The 20,568-nt window shown below is 38.7% G+C and overlaps 1 protein-coding gene across 1 annotated transcript in view; it reads right to left on the minus strand.

Annotated features, from left to right (window-relative positions):
* Positions 1–1,615: 1,615 nt before the first annotated feature.
* Positions 1,616–20,568, minus strand: part of cpamd8 (C3 and PZP like alpha-2-macroglobulin domain containing 8) — a 32,498-nt gene continuing 13,545 nt past the window's right edge. Inside the window, exons 25-44 of the mRNA XM_087785460.1 lie at positions 20,212–20,280; positions 19,974–20,133; positions 19,656–19,832; positions 18,376–18,457; positions 15,992–16,148; positions 15,418–15,492; positions 12,763–12,928; positions 12,494–12,580; positions 12,020–12,156; positions 11,791–11,946; positions 11,158–11,220; positions 9,647–9,900; positions 9,476–9,563; positions 7,323–7,397; positions 6,772–6,877; positions 6,530–6,640; positions 6,241–6,453; positions 4,826–4,897; positions 3,416–3,605; positions 1,616–2,520 (exon numbers count right to left, since the gene is read on the minus strand). Of these exons, the coding sequence (XP_087641586.1) occupies position 2,520; positions 3,416–3,605; positions 4,826–4,897; positions 6,241–6,453; positions 6,530–6,640; positions 6,772–6,877; positions 7,323–7,397; positions 9,476–9,563; positions 9,647–9,900; positions 11,158–11,220; positions 11,791–11,946; positions 12,020–12,156; positions 12,494–12,580; positions 12,763–12,928; positions 15,418–15,492; positions 15,992–16,148; positions 18,376–18,457; positions 19,656–19,832; positions 19,974–20,133; positions 20,212–20,280 (2,439 nt within the window). The 3' untranslated portion in view covers positions 1,616–2,519. The remainder of the gene's footprint in view (positions 2,521–3,415; positions 3,606–4,825; positions 4,898–6,240; positions 6,454–6,529; positions 6,641–6,771; positions 6,878–7,322; positions 7,398–9,475; positions 9,564–9,646; positions 9,901–11,157; positions 11,221–11,790; positions 11,947–12,019; positions 12,157–12,493; positions 12,581–12,762; positions 12,929–15,417; positions 15,493–15,991; positions 16,149–18,375; positions 18,458–19,655; positions 19,833–19,973; positions 20,134–20,211; positions 20,281–20,568) is intronic.

Raw genomic sequence — 20,568 nt, forward strand, 5'->3', positions numbered from 1 at the left:
TTGGAGTTAGAAAACATGTTTGTATTCTCCATGAAGAACTAGAGAACGTTTCTGGGAAGAGAGCAGTCGAACCAAGTCAGCAACAGACATTTCAATGTAAATATAATATGTGGTGTGTTTTTTTTTTGTTTTAAAATGGTGAATTTGACTGTATTTATATTATAAATGAAGGAGGGAAATTCAAAAATAATTCCTGACTTCAAACCCTTCTTGACTCTCCTCCTCTGACAGACTCTGGGTCAGATTTAGCGCAGCACACCTGGAGCAGTTACAGGGCGAGCGCCTTCCTCATAGGGCCCATTGATCTCAGTCATAAATTGCCAACCTCCACCTGGAATACAAAGCAAGAAATTCAACGAGCAACCCTCAGGTTTTTCATCTTCCAACAGGATAAGCAGTCTGTTACAGATTAGCCCTCTTTGATCTTTTCCAATCTAAGGAATGATTTGTGGTCTGGATTTAGAGCAGTTTCAAGGCTACCGTCACTTAGACTGCTGACGGGTGACAAAGAAAACACTTATCTAACATAACCCTCGCAGACATTACACACCTGTAGTGGATGTTTAGGTGCTGGAGTCACACAAGAGTTGTCAGAAATACTTTTGAGAATGAACATAAGAATGTTTAAATGTGAGCACATTAGTTCCAGGTGTGGGCAGAGTGTCTCAAGATGAGATGACATCAGAGCTGGACAGAATACTTCATTTGAGTTTGGAACATGATTTTGTTACTGATCTAGTGATTTGTATTAAGAGTAAAGTGGCTTTCACACCAAAAGCAACAGTCTACTGATTTACTTATAAGGTCAATGTAGAGGTGATGTCAGAGCAGAAATAGGCTTGCTGCTATACAGGAACAAGCACGGCAAAAAATGTGTTCTTGTGTTTCTTATTACAATGTCTGAAGTAACAAGTGCTTAAGTACATAAATCTGAACTTTGAAGTCAGGTACGGCCCATTGACCAATCAGAGCCCATACTTTATAGTGACATATGCAGACAAGATCTGAAGGGGGAGGGGTACAAGAAAGTAGAAAGGCTAATGTTTATGAAGGTCAACCGAGGGTTGGACATCCATAGAAGAAAGACAGCATTAGTGGTATGAAGAGTGAAAATGTAGGGAGAAGAAGACAGATTGCATTCAGTATTTGGATCATCCAGAGTAATGGATAGAAATAAATAGAGGTGAAGAGGATAATGTAGGCCAGGTGAGCAGGTGGAGATCTGCGACAGCAGCTGGAGGAATTGGAGAGATGTCAAAGAAGAAAAGGAAAAAGGACAGTAAAGAGGACAGGATAATGAGGACAGGTTAACATGAATGAGGATGATTGTAAAAATAAATATTTTCTAGTGGTAAAAGTTCATGCAAGATCAAGGTAAATCATAACTAGTATTGCACCTTTAAGCCATTCTGTGCATCAGGTAAATGTGACTCCAGACTGAACCACTGATGATGCTCATATATATTTATCCCACATGTGCCGACATGGATAATAAGCTGTACCGTGGATCTGGCGTGATTGTATACAAATTTTATTCTTTGTTTTTAAAAGAGGTGGATATTTGATACAGACTACAGGCAGTTTACATTTTGGTACATTTACAGGAACTCAAATCTTCATTCTTGACTTTTTTTTATGCGTCGATTGCTTCAAGAATCAAAATTTAAACCTAAACAAAGTAGCTTATGAACTGTACAATCAAATCTAGGTAGGTTAGGTGGATGGTAAAAAGTTAACATGAGGTGGACGTGTGAGGGCTGCGGATTGGTCCACCGGGGACCCTTGTTGCAGGTCAATATCTTCTGACCTCAGAATGCTCCCTCTCAATCATCTATCCACTGTCTACAGACATTCTTGAATGAATGAATAACATTACAGCTTATGTTTGGGTGAACATATGGTCAGCACATTTCTCTTTCTTCCTAGCAATATCACCAAGCAGTAAAATGGGTTAAAGCCTGCTGCTCCAAGATAAAAAAAAAATCTTACAGATTTTATGTTGTTTACATGTAACAGGGCGGATATAGAGTACGATAGAGTTTTAGTATTATACATTTAAGAGAAAAACTTTCAAGATCAGTACTGGGATTTCTTTCTTTCAAATAATGCTCTAGAGCCCCTTAGAGGCAACAAATGGCATAATACTAATACTCCATCATCAATTGAACACAAGGGTAACAACAAAAAAGAAACACAAAATACAATGTCTAGCTACAAATAAATACACAGATAGAAAATACAACACATTATTTTTGCTTAAATCAGCAGTAATAACAAACATAAATACTTGATTATTTCTTCTTGTGATTAACAAAGCCAGGACAGTGATGGATGCAATCGTGTCTATTTGTTTTGGAGAATCTATAGGAAGAGGGCTGGGGACAGAAAGGAATAGATTTTATAACAATCAAACATGCACAAATGCACATGCAATGGGACAGTCTCTTTTTCCATTCACTAACATATTCACAAATAATATACAATTTTGGACGAAGGTATGGCTTCACTTGGAGAAAGTTTCTGCAGGGGAGGAAAAAAAACTCAGTTTAGAGTGTTGACTTGTAAGAACAATGTTCTGACAAAAATCTGTCTGCAAATCCTGTAATACAATTAGTTATCGAAGAGTCACGACTCAGATGTATGTATTGCACAGTATCAGGTCTCACAGACCCGATACACATGCACACAAACCCTCATGAGACAACTCACACATTTAGAATTTGTGAATTGCCAACTTCTGATGATGTATACTTCGGTGTACACTAGAAACCCATTTCTTGTTAGTGTAAAGGCTTCTATATCATTGGAGTTAGTGATTTACATCTGTTACATTGATGACCTCAAAAAAGTTGTTATATTCCCAGGGGGATTTGAAACTAACTTCTTAAAAAAACATGATGACTTAAGTTTAATTATGTGCAATTTTACTTTCAGGAAATGAACAATACTGATAATGAAGAAAAAGGGTTATAATGTCAAAACATTGAAAACAAAAAACCTTCATGATGTTCTCTGTAAAAAGCATACTGAAAGATTCACATAAGTTCATATTTTTCAAAATATAAGAAGGGAGAGTAAATAGAAATGCAAAGGTAAATGGAGAAAGTCCCATTCTCAGATAAAGAGATCTTGAAACATTATTTTTTTTAATTTTTTTTTTTAGAATCCCTTATTTGTCCCGCGAGGGGAAATTCGGTAGTTCTTTTGACAGCCATTCACACATACTTAGGACTCCATATTCAAATCTGCTGAGGGAATGTCTTTTGAAATTAACTTTCTGGCTCAGTGAATTAATGTTTTCTACAATATCAAAACAACTATTAATAAAAATGACCTCAACAACTTAACATTATACTGTATCATGATACAAGAGCATGAAAATACAATTTTAAATAAGAGTAAAAAGCTCTCTTACCATCGTTCAGGGTTGTTTCCGGTTCTCATTGAGTGGTTGTTGACTGGAAGTGGAACTTTCTGATCCACATCTATGGCTTCTTCAGGAAAATTATAGCGCTCTCCTCCATCTGTATCTGCCAGGAATGAGTCTGGGTCGTATTCGTAGGAGTAGTAGGACGCTTCGGCCATGGATCCCAGCTCTTCTTCTCCTTTGCCATAGAGAAAGTAAGTACTTTTCAATTAGGAAAATGTATAAAAGCCATTTTTATTTGTTAAACCCCCATTATTCAGCTTCAACGTTTATTTTGTTTTATGTGTAATACCCTTAAGAGTCAGTAGGGGTCCCTCTCTGCCAGGAGTACTTTCCAAACATTGCTCTTGGTACTTAATTATCCGTTAATTTTATATTGTATATACATTTGACTCAGACTTCAACCACGTGTTAACACAATACACCATCTCTTGATCGAGTCTAAATCCATCACGTGTCTATAGCATGAAGTAGCTCTTATACAACAGGTACAGTAGCAGCACAGGTCTGCACACGCACCAATACCAGCGTCAGCACCGTGTTCCAGGTCATTCTCTGGTTCCGACCGCCTCCAAGTCATTACTAGAATGGATTAATAAGTGTTTGAAGGTCCTCGTTCAGATGAATATATGTACCACATATATAAAAGTAGCGTGTGTGATCAGGTCTGCTTCTATAGATGTCGTTCATCAACAAGAGTTCTTAGGTGTAACATCTGCACTAAAGAGACCTGAAGGCTCAAGAGCAGCAGGAGAAACAAGTCAGGGCACGCATATGCACACCCACTAGCCTGCACTATATAGAGGAAATCCTCGCAGGCATCTACACCTCACTCTCCAAGTTCAAAATTTTCTGCTGATTTTCTTTTCCAAAAGTAACACAGCTACATCCTCCCTGTGCAAACACACAGACATCCTCACAGGAATTCCGTGGCTGTCGCTCTCAGAGAGGCAGCTGATCTCAACTCAAGGAATAACATGTTTCCGTCATCTGTCTGTTCATCTCTAGACATGGTGTTGTGGCGGCAGATGTGTGTTGCCTCGATACACATCTGTGGTCTCTTCAGTCATTGTTTGTCCTCCACTCAGCTATTTAATTCACCTTTTACCACTTCTCCTGGTTCCCCCTCCGCTTTATATAAACACAAATTCCTATTTTCTTTCCATACACAGAGTTTATATCATTTCTTTCTCTGGGCCACAGATTGGTATTCGAGTTGGTGAGTCCTAAACACAGCAGCTGGAAATGTAAGTTGACTGTGTCAGCAAACATCAGTTTCATTCAAAACATGACTTTTGGACGAGACAATTAAATCAAGAGGTGGGAAGTTTGATTGTCCCTGGAGCAACATTGTAGGATGGTACAGCACGTTCTAAAAGGTGTAATGAGCTACTTTACCTGTGTGCACAGGTACTGAAGGCAGCTTAGTTTCCTGGTTTGACGTTGGTTGCTTGCCCTCTAATTTTGTTTCTGCAGAAAATAAGAAAACAAACAAACATTGTAGGTTGTTGGTATTAAAGGAGTTGCCACAGCATCAGTCATGAAAACAAAACTTTCATTGTGGAAAAATATAAACGGGTCTGAAAAGTATTATCCACCCCACCGACCAACACTTCTTGGCTCAACGCTGATGTACATACGCTTAGGCCGGCATTAAAAACCTTCCAAATGCAGTGATCTCGAGCCATTTTTGTTTCAAGTGGAGGCATTACCGCAAACAAATAGTATCTTTATCCCCCTGAAAATTGCTCAACCAATTTTTGTCAGTCAATCGTACACAAACAAACAAGTCGGGGAGCTTGAAGCGTACTTGCATTGCTATGATATACAGCAGCATGGACCACTTGGCACAGAGTGTTCACTTTCCTCACCAAAGTTTTATCAATGCCATCTCCCCCAATCTGTTCCACAACAAGAAAGCTCCTTTGTTGTTGGGCTGTGCGTCGGAAAGGAATGTGACGAGGATTTCAAAGGCTTGCACAAAAGCACTCTGTCATTTGCGGAGAGCCCTCTAATATACAGCAGGGAGAGATGGTGGGTGAGGGGGGTCGACTGGTAGAACTTAAGAAGTCAAAATCTAGTCATCAGCTAAACACCTGAACAGCTGTCGAGGCGGAGACCACAGCGAGTACAGATGAGCATCAGCACAACGGTGCCGGCTACTGTTGAGTTACCAGCTGTTTCTCTCTGCGGGGTTAGACAATGTCATCACCTCTTTACATTTGATGTTAGCCTTGTATTATTATTGTATAACTAAAGCACATTATAGTCCAAAGTTTGAATGATTAAATAATAATAACAATACATTATATTTAAGATAGTCATAAGGAAACTTCACCGATAAAATGTATGTGTTTTTATTTAATTATTGTCAAACTAACTTCGGATGAGAGATTCGATAAATCGCTCCAAAAAAGAAGGAAATATAAGACACAAGCCTCATTGATTCGTGAAAGAGAGTCGGAATCAGAATTGATAGGCTAAATTTAAATAGGACCTGGAATCTTAAAAAACGCTGTTTAGTGAGAATTTGAACCAAAATGGCGACCAAGAGTTCCAAGTAACAAAAAGGGAATTGCGGTTCATAGGACAACCAGGACGCTTACAATGACAGACAAGATTTTCAAAAAATGTCCCTGAAGTGGAGTTAAAAGCTGCGGAGATAGCCACATGCTCCCTTTGAGGCTTGGCGCTGCTTATTAAAAGGTGTGAAGCCAGATTGCAGTCAATAATGGAATAGTGACCGATATCAAGCAGTTTAATACATAGCATGGCTCAACATGAGTGTTTTTAATCATCTAATACAAACTTACTTCGTGGACACTGGGACATCGGAACCTGCCTGATGCAGGTCCCATTCCGACAGGCAAACACCTCCATCTGACACTGATTCTGGTAGAGTTGTCCATCTGACCCACAGACCAGCTCACCCTCGTATCCACAGTCTCGATGGCAAGTGCAGCGCTCAAAGCGCTCCTCCTCCAAGCAGCCGAACACGTTGTTGCACTGGTTTACCTGCACAAAACCTACAAACAATGCTCAGGAGCCACTGAACAGACATGGCTGCTGTAGAGCTGGACAGATTACAGAGAAAGATCTCACCTATCCATTGATTGGTGGAGCTCTCAACCTCGTTGCAAGTGGGTCCGTCACACAGCTCTCGAGCCAGAGGGCTGCTCTCACTGACGTTGTAGAATCGTGTGGCCTCATAAGCTGAATGAAAGACCAAAAAATCACACTTCATTGGTGGTAGGATAATGCAAGTTCCTAAATCATGACAGGAAGCCTGCCTATTTGCTCTGTAATTCTTTAAAAAGCAGTTCAAATATTCCTCAGATGCACACCTGGTTCATAGTAGTCGTAGATCTTGACCGGAACAGGTGCCGTTTTGCCCACAATGTATTCCCTCACAGCTCGAAAAGCCACACATGTCATACACTGACTTGGTATCTGAAGCAGGTAGACACAAAACAAACTTTTAACTGACACACAAAAGGAATCTTCTGCTTGTGATTTAAAATAGGGCAGACCTGGTTACAACCTTTGGCCAGCGGGTCACATGTAGCCCTTTGTATTTTTGTGACTCATGTTGTGAAATGAAAACCAAAAATGGATATTTTATGATGCTTTGACATTTTGGGATATTTTTTAGTGCCCTGATATATACATTATGTTTATTCCATGATTACTTTATAATCTATAATATATGATAAAATAATGTATGATTAAATGAAGGTTTAGGTTTTTATGCGTCATGGCATAATTGTACTAATCCTTACTCGCTACAAGGCCTTCTTCATCCCTTCTTTCTTTAGACAACCCCACACAACAGTAACAATGTTTCATGCAGCCACTTTGGAAATTCAGTTGCATTCGGAGGAACGTCTGAACTTACCTCGTCGAAGTAGAACAGTACTTTTCTGCCACTGAGCTCGTACCTCTTCAGACCAACTCTTTTATCCATAAGCAGCTGATGACAACAGAACTGGTTAAAAAGGTGAACTCAACTAGTAGAAATAACTCGATATAAGATCACTTTTGCCACAACTTCACTAAAGGCGTTTAAATGTTTCTTCATCCAAGTTGCTAACATAGGTTATTGTTAAAAATCATGTCAAATGAATAAGGGGGAAGTACTCCATCTGTACATATACGTAAATAATTATGGAATTACAATAGAAAATACTTTTATATAAACTAATTTTTTTTGTTTATTCTTTGATGAGTAGTCTGAACTTTGTAGGTTAAAAAACCAAAATGAGTGAAGTCAGAATTCTGATTAAAGAAATGGAGGTGTAGATAGATAGATAAAACTTTATTGATACCTCTAGAGGTCTCCTTTGGGAAATTGTACAATGTAATGTACCAATAGCATCAACGTTTAGTATCCTTTTATTAGTAGTAAAACTTGATATACTAGCTAGTCTCACTGACTCTTAAGTGCAGCAGCCTTAAGCTTTTGCAATTGAGAAGGACCATCCAATCTACTGTCTGTGGTGTCAAAGAGATGCTGGCTTCAGGGCAACATATGTCTTGACAGTCATTAATGAGGGATCTGCTCACAAGTAGCACGAGTGTGTGGATAGCATGCTGAGTTAAATACCCAAAGGGGGTGATTTTTTTTTTCTGTCGAAGGTGGCAGCCTTTGGACAGCAGGGGTTTATGAGGTGCTCATGCTAAGCTGGCGCCACAGAGACACATGTCTATATGTAGAAGCACAATATAGGATAAAGAGTGCAGCTGAAGTCTTCATCTTACCAGTGGAAAGTCATTAAACTCCAATACTGGGTTATAAGTCACAGTGGGTGCAGTAACTCTTGTCAACAAGAATAATCTCTCTAAATGGAAACTTTCATGAAAGCAACTCCAAAGAGAGCAGAAGCCAACCATAAATGAAGGAATGCAAGTGGCAATAGGGCAGACAGCAATAAAACAACACAAAGGTGTAGAATGGGTCTAAACTAAGCTTGTTAGAAACTAGCAGTCAAATCCTGGCTCAACTGGCTAACATGGACCAACACACAACGCACATTAACTAGGCTGGAACACCTCTTTCCAGGGAGATGGTGTTTTTATGGTAGGATTCCAGAAAAAAGGCAGATCGTAGTCTAATAATAAGGAATAAACTAGAGATAGGTAGAAGACCTGCACAGCCTTTATAAAGATGCATAGAGCGATGCATGGAAGGATGGATGCTTCTGGTGTTGGTTTGAGTTTGTTGGAGCAGTTACACACAGAACTTTTTCTCTCCGTGTCCGTCTCTCCTGCATCATGTTTCATCACTTTCACCCTCTTCCTCTCCATCTTTCCCAGAGCCATAGTGCGTCACATCCTTTCTTTCCTTTCTACCCTCTACTTCTCTCTCCTATCACTCTTTCCTTTCTCAGCAAGTTACACCAGAAGGCCGTTCGTTCAGAGCCTGGTTTTATTCGACGTTTTTTTTGCCTTATGATTTGAAGCAATTCTATGCGATTTGAAGTCGAACGATGCCAGTGGACTATATTGAAGTGTTTAGCCTGACGAGAGACCTCATTTTCCATGAGCCCTTGCTAAACGTTGCAAAAGTTGCCATGTCGCGGTTTGCAACAGAATTCAAGACTTCCATTGTCTGAATGAAGGATGGATACCGATGAGGTAATGAATCAGATTGATTATAATGAAATATGATATGCGTTATGATGGCTTTTTAAATAACATAACTTACTTGAATCTTAATCCGACCACCCCCCTCCCCATCACAACCAGCACGATATAAAGGATGTTCACACCATCCCCAAGAACTTTTACAGTGAAAATAAAAACTAGTATTATATACTACTAATATATAAATATTCAACTAGTTTTAAGTTCATGTGTCATCACAAGTTTTATGAAAACATTTGAGAACAAAAATATTAAAGGTACCCAAACTACCTAGAGCTGCTTTTACACTTGAAACTAAGTAAAGTTGAATTTCATTTAAATGAATAATGGATAGATCTGTAGATGGAGGGGGGGAAGAAGAGCTGCACGCAGGGAAATTAGGAAGGAGGAAGAGATAGATCTTACCCTCTCAAGACTTTCAACATCGGCTCTGAATCCAGAGATCATGGGGACTTCTATCACAGCCATATTGGAAGAGCCAGAGTGGAGCCACCTTGAGCAGACAGAGTGTGTAAGTAGCAAAGACGAGCACATGTCTGTGCTCAATACCTGCTCCTGCTCATAAAGTGGCTCTACCTGGTGCAGACTTCTAAAGAGAGATGGAAATCCATTTTGTCCTGATGGGCTGCAGGGTCGTCATCGTCAATGGGGGCCCGGCGCTTGCGGTTGAGCTCAGACCTGTTGTCGGTGCGGCTCCTGGAACGTGAGCTGGGATGGCGTGAGAAGGAGGGAGGCTGATGATGTCGGCCTTGAAGCGGCTCTTTCAGATCCACTCGAAGCTGGAAGGCTGGCTTAGATGTGGGGTCCGGTACGTTGTAAGAAACATCGATCTACAAACAGAATGCTGTCGGTAGTCAAGGATGGACAGACATAGTTGTAGATGTGCTTCCCAACACTTTAGTGTTCACACTGGCCAAAGTTGAAAATGTTAACCAAAATCGTCTTCTGGGCTCCGCCGAACACAGATTATTTCTGGCCTCAAACAAAGCCTGCTGGGTGATAAGCAAATATAACATGTGCAGGTAACTACTTTCTCTTAAAGTTGGTGAAACCTTTTTTTTATCAATTTCCACAAGGACGCCGTTTTTATAACCTGCAGATTTATTGCTTAACAGCCCTTTCTATGTTGTTCATTGAAAGTGGGATAAAGAAAACTAAAACAAAATGATATAAACATGAACATGTTTTTTAAGCTTTTACTCATGCTCTAGATGTATTGTCATATTTAGTCAAGTCTTTTTTTTTTTTTTACAGTTAAAGCAAAAACATTTTAATACAAGTTCTCTACAGACGTGACAGAAATGAGCATGAAAGTAAGCTCAACTAAATATGTACTGACGTACGACTGTGATTTTATTTTGACTGCACCTTCAGAAAACATTTCAAGAGCTGAGTACTTTCAAAAATGTTGCGATAACCAGACTCCCAGCAAAAACAAACAAAAACATTCAAGACTTTAGCTGCCTGGCAAGTAAAAAAAACTGGCAGCACTTAAAAGTCCAAACTATAAATTAAATTTACTGCACACAAGAATGTCGTTGATGAAGTTTGATTACATTTCTCTAGTACTTTGATAGCATTTTCAATTACAAATAGAACTGCCTATTGAGCCCATCGCCTCATCTTACATACGGTAGACACTTTTGCATAGAACCCAAGGTAAGAGTGGACAGAAGAGAAGTTTAATTTTCATAGCATTTTGTCTGGATTCATTTAAATAAATATATGCGGAATTTGAACATGCTTAACTATCAATATTTTCCAAGCATACAAAGAGCTCCTTTTGGTTTAAAATCACATAAAACAAGCAATAAAAATGTGGTTGTTTTGTTCTAGAAAGCAAGTCAGATTAATGGTGGCTTCAAGAATCAACAGGAATGAATAGAATTTTTAATCTCTTGGCTAAACTGTAGAAGATTAGTTTGGAATGTAGGCATTAAGGAGGGACAGCAACTGATTCTTCCCTGCCTGCAAATTCTTTCTGCAAGCTGATAGATTAAGCGTGTAGAGAACCCTTGTTAGGACAATGTGCACTCCTTCAAAATGCATCCTCGTATGCAAGTTTAAAATAGTAAGGCTTACAATACCTGCATGAGACAACAGCCTTCTCCTTTGGCGCTGACAAAAAGGCCTGTGGGTATACTGGGGATCTTTGAGCAGGAGAGAGTTAGAAGAAAAAAGAACAAAGAGAAAATAGGAGGGTGGAGGGGTGAGTGAATGGGTCGTTTATCAAGTAAATTAATGCTGTAGGCGGCTGTAGTGACAGCAGCGGCTGCCTGGCCACTAACCAGCAGTCTTTTATTGCCCCAATTAAGCTGGCACCTCCAATCACAAGGGGGAAATATGGCTGACAAATAGGATATATAACACTCTTACCTAACTTACAAACTCAGCAGTGGCAACTCAACACTTGCGGAGATGCACGGTTCCTTCCTCTTAAACATGCTCCCTCAGCCAATTAGATCATGTTTTAAAATAAACACCAGTGAGTTGCTTTTGGGAAGCTCCAGTCCAATTATCAATGTTTAATTTGGCAATCCTATAATGAACACAATTCCACTACACTGTTCCTGTTTAACGCTAATTAAAAGAGTGTGTTGTTCGATGGAGCTTCAACTGTATTTTTATAGAGACTTAAACCAACAACTGAAACTGAAGGTTTACAACATCTTGTTAATAAATCAAAACTGGTCCAGAGTATAAAAACAAAAAATAGTTACCTTGGCACTTTGAAGGACTTTTCTGTTCTCCTTGTTTAACTCAAAGGTCTCTTGGAAGTCAAGGTTGGTTGAGGCCAAAGAAATGGTGAGGTTAACTCCGCCAACGAAGGACAGGATTGCATACTCTGACAGGGCCTGCAAAGCTACACATGTGTCCTGGGACCCAGCATGTGCAACAGTTAGTCGATGCATTATGCACTGATAAAGGGACAGTGGTTAAAAGAGACACCTGTGTGGAGGAGAAGCCACCAAGTGCGTTCCTCTTCTGGGAGAGCCATTTGACAACAGGCAGGGCAGAAGCCACGTCCCCGAGAAGAGTGTAGGTTAGCAGCCCATAGGCTGTCATCTCCACTTCTGCTGATACAACTGCAAACAAACCAAAACCACAATTGTTAATGTGTCTGTGGACATGCTTACACCTACTAAGAATGAAAACACATTCCTTCAACTCTTGTTGTCAAATGCTTTTATCAGGAATTCCCACTTTCTTTCAACTCTCAGGTCTTTTGGGTCTACCAAGGATCTCAAAATGTAATCCATCCAAACATCTACACAATAATCCAGAAAACTATTTGCTGCAACAATCTCCATTTTATTCCAATTTACCTTCTTTGATCTGTACATTACCGAATATTTTTGTGAAATTCTTAAATTTAAGAATTCACACATTGACTTCATGTTTGATAAAGAAAACTCCATATACCTGACTGGGATAGACCATCGTTAAAACCCATGAACTTGTCTTCATCTGTTACCGTGCTGCCAGTCAGGCTCCAGTGGGTGAGTCCATCTGAGAAGAGAAACACTTCAAGATAGCAAAGAACTTCAAACTCTAGTGAAAAGGTGGACAAGATTAAAGGGCAATAAAACATTTCATCATTGAATCATGAGTTTTTTTGGATTTAAAAACTGTTAATTTTACAAAACTCTACTATATTTTACTATACTATATTATGAACAGTGAGATTGCACCTTGTGTGATTGCCATGTGGTTGAGGCGGCGCAGGGCGATGGGTGCGTAAGGGCTGCGCAGCATGGCTAAGGCATAGGCCGACAGGGCTGTAGTGTATGGGTCATCAGCAGAGTAGGTGTTGCTTTCTAAGAAATCCTTAGCTTTCGTCACTGCCACTTTCTCCTCCTGAACCACACAAGACACAAAATGTATAGTTGTCTAAACTGCTGCAACACACATTGAACCATAGACACATCTAATCCATATTATCTTTTCACAAATCTTTTGACTATCCTGGCGTTGTGTTACCAGTGAAAAAACATGTTTATCTGCAGTGCTACTAAAAATTAATGGAAGAATCAACTTATCACTGATCATCAAAGATTTGTGACTCATTGGTTATTGGCTTTTATCATTTTATTTTTTTCAAAACAGATAAGAGCTTCATTCATTTAATTTCATAGGTTTGAACACATTTTAAAGAATCGCTGTAGCAGAAAATTATATTATTATATAGTCAAAAATAAGAAAGATTACATGCAGATCATGGTCATTGAAAAATGTTGTTGTAATTGATTGATTTACACTAACAACTCAGCACTCCACTCTTTGTTAAAAATGAACTTCTACTTTGAGATAAGCCCCTGACCTTAGTTGACCTTCCCCACCACACGCACGCACGCACGCACGCACGCACGCACGCACGCACGCACGCACGCACGCACGCACGCACGCACGCACGCACGCACGCACGCACGCACGCACGCACGCACGCACGCACGCACGCACGCACGCACGCACGCACGCACACACACGCACACACACACGCAGGCAGGCGATGATGGGCCTCTCGAGTTCCTCGCTGTAATTACTGCAGTTATCTTTGAAGTTAAATACACTGTCAGTTTTTGATCAGTTGTTATTGAAGACATTGAAAAACATGTACGTTTGGAAGTAGAACAAAGAAAAAACCAGAAGAGAAGAGATGAACGTTATGTTAACAGATAAAATACACAAATCTATGAATCAAAGGTGTTCCCCTTAGATCTATATCTACCAATAATTGTTTCCATCTGCTCTGCGAGAATAAAAACAAACTCAAGGTTGAACACAAAAAGTCAAAATATGTATTATGCAACTGTAATCTGATATTCTACTAGCAGCAGTGAGGCTTCACAAATATGAGTAGATGTCTATCAGAAATTCAACCATATGTTCCCACATGAACTGGACTACATGAGTTAAGGGTAAGTGGGAAAGGGGGCAAATGATATTGTGAAATTGTTGTTAAGAGAAAGTTCCATCCCACAAAATCATAGTTTTTATCAGCATAGATCACGAATGTACATTCATAAAGATGTTATAAGCATCTTTGTGTGTCCTAAAAAGCGCTAAATAAATATGTTTCTTATTTTTAGTATTAATTATATATTCATCGCCTTTTCAAAACAAGTAAATCAACGCAAATATTGCTCTCAAACATCAACCTAAACAAAGATTTGATTTAGAGATCCAACAGTCTCCAACAGACTCCTTTTATCAAGGTATTTAAAGTATTTTTACACCTTAAAAATTCAGGAGGATTAAGTGGTATTTGGAATCTCGAAAGATTCTGCTGGCAGAGATATCATGAGCATGAGTAGAGTCGTCATCTATAACTACACAAACATATTTATTTTAATTTTTCTTTAACAGTTTTGTGGGGGTATGAGCTACTTTAATTCCTAACAGACATTAAGTGTATGAGTAACTTGCCAAGATAAGCTCTGATAAAAATCATTAGAAACAAAATGCTCACTAGATGAACTAACTCTGTACACTGTGGCCTCATTATTAAATAAAAAAGGCATTGATCAAGGAAATTATGACCAAGCTGTGAGTCCTTTGCTGATATTGATAAATGCACAACGAATTAGGACGAAATATTGTTATCGTTTGCCAAAAATATGATAGCACTTGGTACTTTTAGTGTTTGGGCATAGAAGTGAGCAAGTTCAAGCAGCTTGATTTACCCCAGCAGGGTCATTCAGTTTAGAGAACAAAACACATTCAGCATCCACATTGTCAGCACCACAGGTTGGCATGGGCAATCTGAAGTAGCAGTGAGCAATATGAAGTCATGAACAAATAAAAAAAATCCTGATGGCTGAAGAAATTAATTAATTTGAGAATAGGTGTCTTCCTCGGGGGTGCAAGGTAATGCTGTTCAAGTGCAGAATTCCTGACTGAAGAAGTGGTCGAGATGACTAAGGAAGTCCCTAACCGTTTGTGTGATGCTTATTATCCAGTGGGCGCTAAGGTCTGTCACCAATACAGTGAGTTCTACTTCTGACTAATTATAAATGAGGAGGCATGATGAGAAATTAGAATTCAAAATTGTGCCGTCATGAAGAGATAAAAGTACACTCCTGGTCATAATCGCATTACCTTTCAGCTTTAGATACGAACAGGACAGGACCCTATCAAGCTGGTCATTTAACTGTCAAGGTAAGCAATGCCTTGGTTCGTTTTTTAAACCACCTTTACAGATGACAGCTATTAAAGCCTGTCTGCTGTTATTGTTAATTAATGTCCTCAAATACATTCTCAAATTGTTTGATCAACTGATCTGTTCAAATGAGCCCTGTATGAAGAAAAGAATACAACATTAATCTTTACTGTTAATCACTGCTTACCTCTGATGTTATTCCTGTCTCCAAGAGAGCAGCCACGACATAAGCTGTAAGCGAAATCTTCCCATGGATTCCTCCCTGTGAACAAAAACACTTGCTTTTGTTTTTCCACATTTAGTGTTCGTTAATCATTAAGCCGGATAACAATATAAACAAGAACTGGGAGCTGGATGAACATGTTTTTAGAAATCAAGTTTTTTTTCAAACATTTTAATTTTTATACCGAAACTAGCTGTAATACCCAGTGTTGCCCAGGGGCCTTGTGATTGCTGAAAGAAGATTCAATCATGGCAGTCATCCCTATTTGAAATTGGACACACACAAACGGACACAAATAGGTCGACATACACATAGACAAAAATACGAGCAAACACACTGACATCCAAAAAAGACATACATACTTTCTAGGTTCCATCATATCTGCGGACTTTTGCCAAAACCAATAATGATGAAATAATTGGTAATAAAAGAGAAAATATTCACGTGGGCCATTATGAAGTAAATTATTACTAAAACTAACAAGAACATTTTTCCTGCTATGTAATGGCAGGAACTGTAAACAGCACGTCCACTCTACCTGCAAGTCTTTGTTGAGTATGCGGCCCATGGCGGGGAAGGAGCCATCCTCCCGCTGGTGTTTAATGAGCCAGGATTTGGCAGCCCGAAGCTCCTCTGGGTCAATGAAGATGAAACCCCGAGACTGAGCGAAGGACTTGAGCACAAATGCTGTCAACCTTGAGAAAAAGAGGTTGTGGTTATGATAATGATAGTAAATTAGATAAGAGAGAGGAAATGTCAAAGATTCTTTCAAACGTGTACGGGCAAAGTCCCAAAAAATACTATCACACAACACTTGATTTGTTTTTTCATTCAGTCAAAATAAAATTCTCTAATGATATCAATACAATTGTGAAGCGATATAATTGTTTTCCTTTTACATGTTTTATATATATCTCAAAGCATGACTAAGCCTCTAAACGTAAGGGTCCAATGTTTTCATTTTTTAAAAGTAACTCAAGGGTCTTTTGGAACATTTATCCTACAATTAAATGTGTTGTGAATTGGGCAGACCTGTGAGTGTAACCCAAAATGTATGAAACTGAAATAGGCCAAGGTTTGCCCTGTGGGTCACCAAAGAGTTATGAAATACACACACGTTCATAAGAGACCTCCCAGTAGTGGTCAAAAGCTCCTCAGTGACGGTGAAATATTCCATAACCCCCACGCCCAACCAAAAGTGAGTTATAGGATGAGGCAAGAATAAGTAAAACAGCACTTTGAAAGGATGATATAAACATGCAGCCTGTGCTCCATTCCCTCCAAAGAGCTGTGAATGAAAGCACCATTTCAAAGAGCACAGAGGGAGACGAGAAGCTGAATATCTGCTTCTTGGTTGGAAATGTGCCTTACATTTTTCTTTTTCCAGAGAGCAAAGGTAAAAGCCAATAGCATTTTTCTAATGGTGTGTCATTGTCATGAACAAAAATTAGGATTTCAGGGTATGTCAAAAGAGGGTAGATGCTACATCTGCATTCTAGAAACAAAGCAAACCTTTAACTATAAGAAGAAGGTTTTTATTTCCATCCATTTAAGATTAAAGTTTTTTTTAAATATATCCATTGAATTTCTGATCCAAATGATCAACTAGATCACACTCGTCAAAATCTGTTCCATAAAATTGTTTTAAGCTGAAGTCGGAATAGTCAAACAACATTTGCTTTTCCTTCATTTTCTATTTAAGTTGATCTTTTTGAGACGTTATTAAATCACAAAAAAAACAAAATACTTAAAAGGTAACCCAGCTCTCCTGACTTCAACAGATGTTTTCAAACGTTAAGTCTTTTTCTCCGAGATGCAGTTAGTCCCTCATCATGACCATATTTTGAAATAGATAGATAAAACTTTATTCATCTATTATTACTTTATAAAGTTCTCCACTGTCTGGCAGAACAAGAGTTTACGAGAACGGAGCCCATTATGTCGTAATAATGGGCTTCGCTCCTCCTGCAGCAGCGAAGAACACCCCGTTTCTCTCTTTATACATGTCCCTTGAAAGCTTGAGAAAAAAAGATCAGTGGGCTGGGCTTAGGTTGTTGTTTCCAATGTTAATATCTTAATTAAAAGTGAGTTTTGTATAAACAACAGACACATACTGATGAGTACAATAGAGGTTCAAGATCAATTTAAGACACACTCAAGTCAACACATTAGTTGCCTTTTAAATCGTATCCTAATAAATAACAGCCTGTGAACTCAGCAACAAAATTTGAAATAAATTGTTCTTTGGGAGCCATCTTGTTAATGATGGGGTCATGAGGTTTTTTGCGGGTCAACCAAGGATTGAACATCTGCACCCACATCACACAAAAAAATAAAATAAAAGCCAACACTTATTACATCCTGCTTTCTTCCCAAGAGTCATCAATGGAATATTTCAATACTTTCAGTGAATTGTTGCGGCCAATTACATGCATGTGATGGGCGATCAGGATTGTGACAAATGTAAAATAGTGTCTATATGGTCAGTAAGAGGACACACTTTACCAAAAATAACTCCAGCTTTCCCTACCTTAGGAATGACGAAAACATATATTTTTTTATCATTTGTGTCACTGCTCTGTTCACAGGGTTTATTTTTAACATTTACAATACAAAACACAGCCCAAATATCCTGTATGTACATTACTGAAAGACAAGCACTGGATCACACTATTTAGAGACTTAATTCTTAATATGAGGAGACACTGCTGCGTCTGTCTGCCCAGTCTCTGAGAGTGTAAACATTGAATAAACAGCAAAGGGGGGTTCTTGCCAGTGAGTGTTTACAGAGATGCTGATAACACCTTCATTACTTTGGCCCATCAATGTTGTTTTTGTTGGGATGGAAGAATGTGGGACAAGCTAAGCCTCGATTGGTATGAGTTGTGTAAACTTCAGAAGTTACACCTATGAACGACTCACCACATGCTGCCAGAGGAATCCCTTTCACCGAAAGCACTGTAGGAGCCATCCTGCCTTTTGTAGGTTAGTTGCCTCTGGTAACCTGGAGAAGGATAAATAATGTCAGATGTGAGAGGCAATCTTTGTAGTCTTACTCTTTTTTACAAAAACATTCTTCCCATCACAAACTGGTGCAAGAATGATTCATAATTAACTTTGTGCTTATTATTTTTGGCATGGATCTTTACTGCCAGCTCAAGGGGAATCTCAGTGTACTTGCCAATGTCAGGCTGATAAGAATAATTCTTAGCAACACGTCTACAGTAGATCCTAATACCACATGGAAGCGAGACCTGAAGGTTTACCCTGAACTGTATGTCTTTAATACTATTTTAGTCAACATAGAAAGTAGGAAAAAGTGCTCTTAATTCTTATCGTAAAAAAACTCACTGTCATGTTATATGCCATCGATCAAAGCCAGATTTTCAGTTAAATTCCATAAACACATTCTATCGGAGGGAAAACCTGTACCCTAATGTTTAACCCTCAACAGTCTCCCTCAAAAGAATGATAAAATAGGACCCTGCACTTTTATGCTGAGAAACCTCAAATGCCTTCACGTGTTAAAAAAAAACTGTTGTTAAAGATTAAGCAACGATTTCAATAACTGGTAACATTGCTAGAATTTTGGATAGCTTGAAAACAGTTTGCTTTGGTAGAGTGATGGGAGTTTGCTGCTACAGATATAAACAGATTTAAGAACAGTTTTGGACACAAAAAAGAAAAACTCCATTATTGTCTATTAGACCCATTAAAGAGAAGAGGTTTATGATATAAGATTAACAAGGAGACTATAAATTAAAGAAAGTACTATCTCATTCAGGACGAGAAGATGATAATTTAATGATCATTACTTTGAATGTTTTTTTTTAAAGGGCTATGTCAAAATGAACTCTCCTGACTTACTCACATGTTTAAAATGTTGAAGCCAGAGTCAGTGTGGTTATGATAAACAAAACTGAATCTCAAGAAAAACAAAGTGTTTTCAGTGGGCGGGGCTTGAGCACATTTTCTAATGTAAATATTTAAATAAACAGAGGGATTTTTGCAAACCGAAACACACTGATGAGTTAAATAGAGGTCCAAGATATATTTAAGAGAAACTAAAATCAACACATTAGTTGCCCTTTAAAAAGTGAAAAGCCAACAATTTCAACTGTAAATGTAGCACATCTTTCACACGTTATCAAACCCTTACAAAAGTCATTATTATCTTTGTTAACTGGTATGAGTTGCCTTACCTTGCACAAGGTAATCCGTTGCCTCATTCTCCACCTCTAAGCTTAGCTGCCTGGTCTTTTGAAGGTACTTGAGGACGAAAACATTTGGTGCAAAGTGGATCATGTTCTGCTCACCACATCCAAAAGGCAGCCTTAAAAGCTTGTCCAGATTGTTCAGAGTTGGCCCCATCACATCTCCTGATAATTGCACAAAGATTACAACGTTTTTTCTTTTGTTTTACAATATATAACTTTTTTTTTTAAATTATCATTAAAACCATTATTAACGTGTATAAATGGATGAAGTTTGGTTCTACAAGGACAAGAAGAAATATTTACCAATCATAAAGGTTGTTGCCCTCTCAGAACCAGGTACGACATTGTGTGGAACCCCCAATGTAAATGCCTCGTTATGATTCTCATCCGAGTCTTCCTTCCTCCAGATTTTGAACTCACCAACTGAGCCCCAGCCAGTAGAGAAGCCAATATGTTTGACCTGCTACAAGACATTCAAATACAATTTTATTCAGCTTGAATAACCTTAACTAACACAAAATCAATCCTGAATGGGTCAAACCTGGGATGGTGTTGGTCCAGCCCACTGAAGGATAATAGATTCATTTTTTGGATATAATCCATGTCCCAACTTAAGACAGAGAAGGAGACACTGAACAGTCTTCAAGTGTAGGTGAATATGGATAAGAAAAGCGGTCACAGGTTGCCCGTTTTTGAAGTTTATCATCTGGTTGACCTACTTAAGAGTTTAAATCACATCCTGTTCAAAACACTCAAGGGTGGTTTAGGTGGACATCATCGCAATCACCAGTTAAGCTAATACAGGCTATTTATTTTCACCTGAAATCATACGCTGTTATGTAAGGATACTGGATTGATTGTTTATAATCGTTTCATCTATAGTGAAAACAAAAACTGT

Source organism: Callionymus lyra, chromosome 2 (assembly GCF_982586985.1).
Source record: "Callionymus lyra chromosome 2, fCalLyr1.hap1.1, whole genome shotgun sequence".
NCBI lineage: Eukaryota > Metazoa > Chordata > Actinopteri > Syngnathiformes > Callionymidae > Callionymus > Callionymus lyra.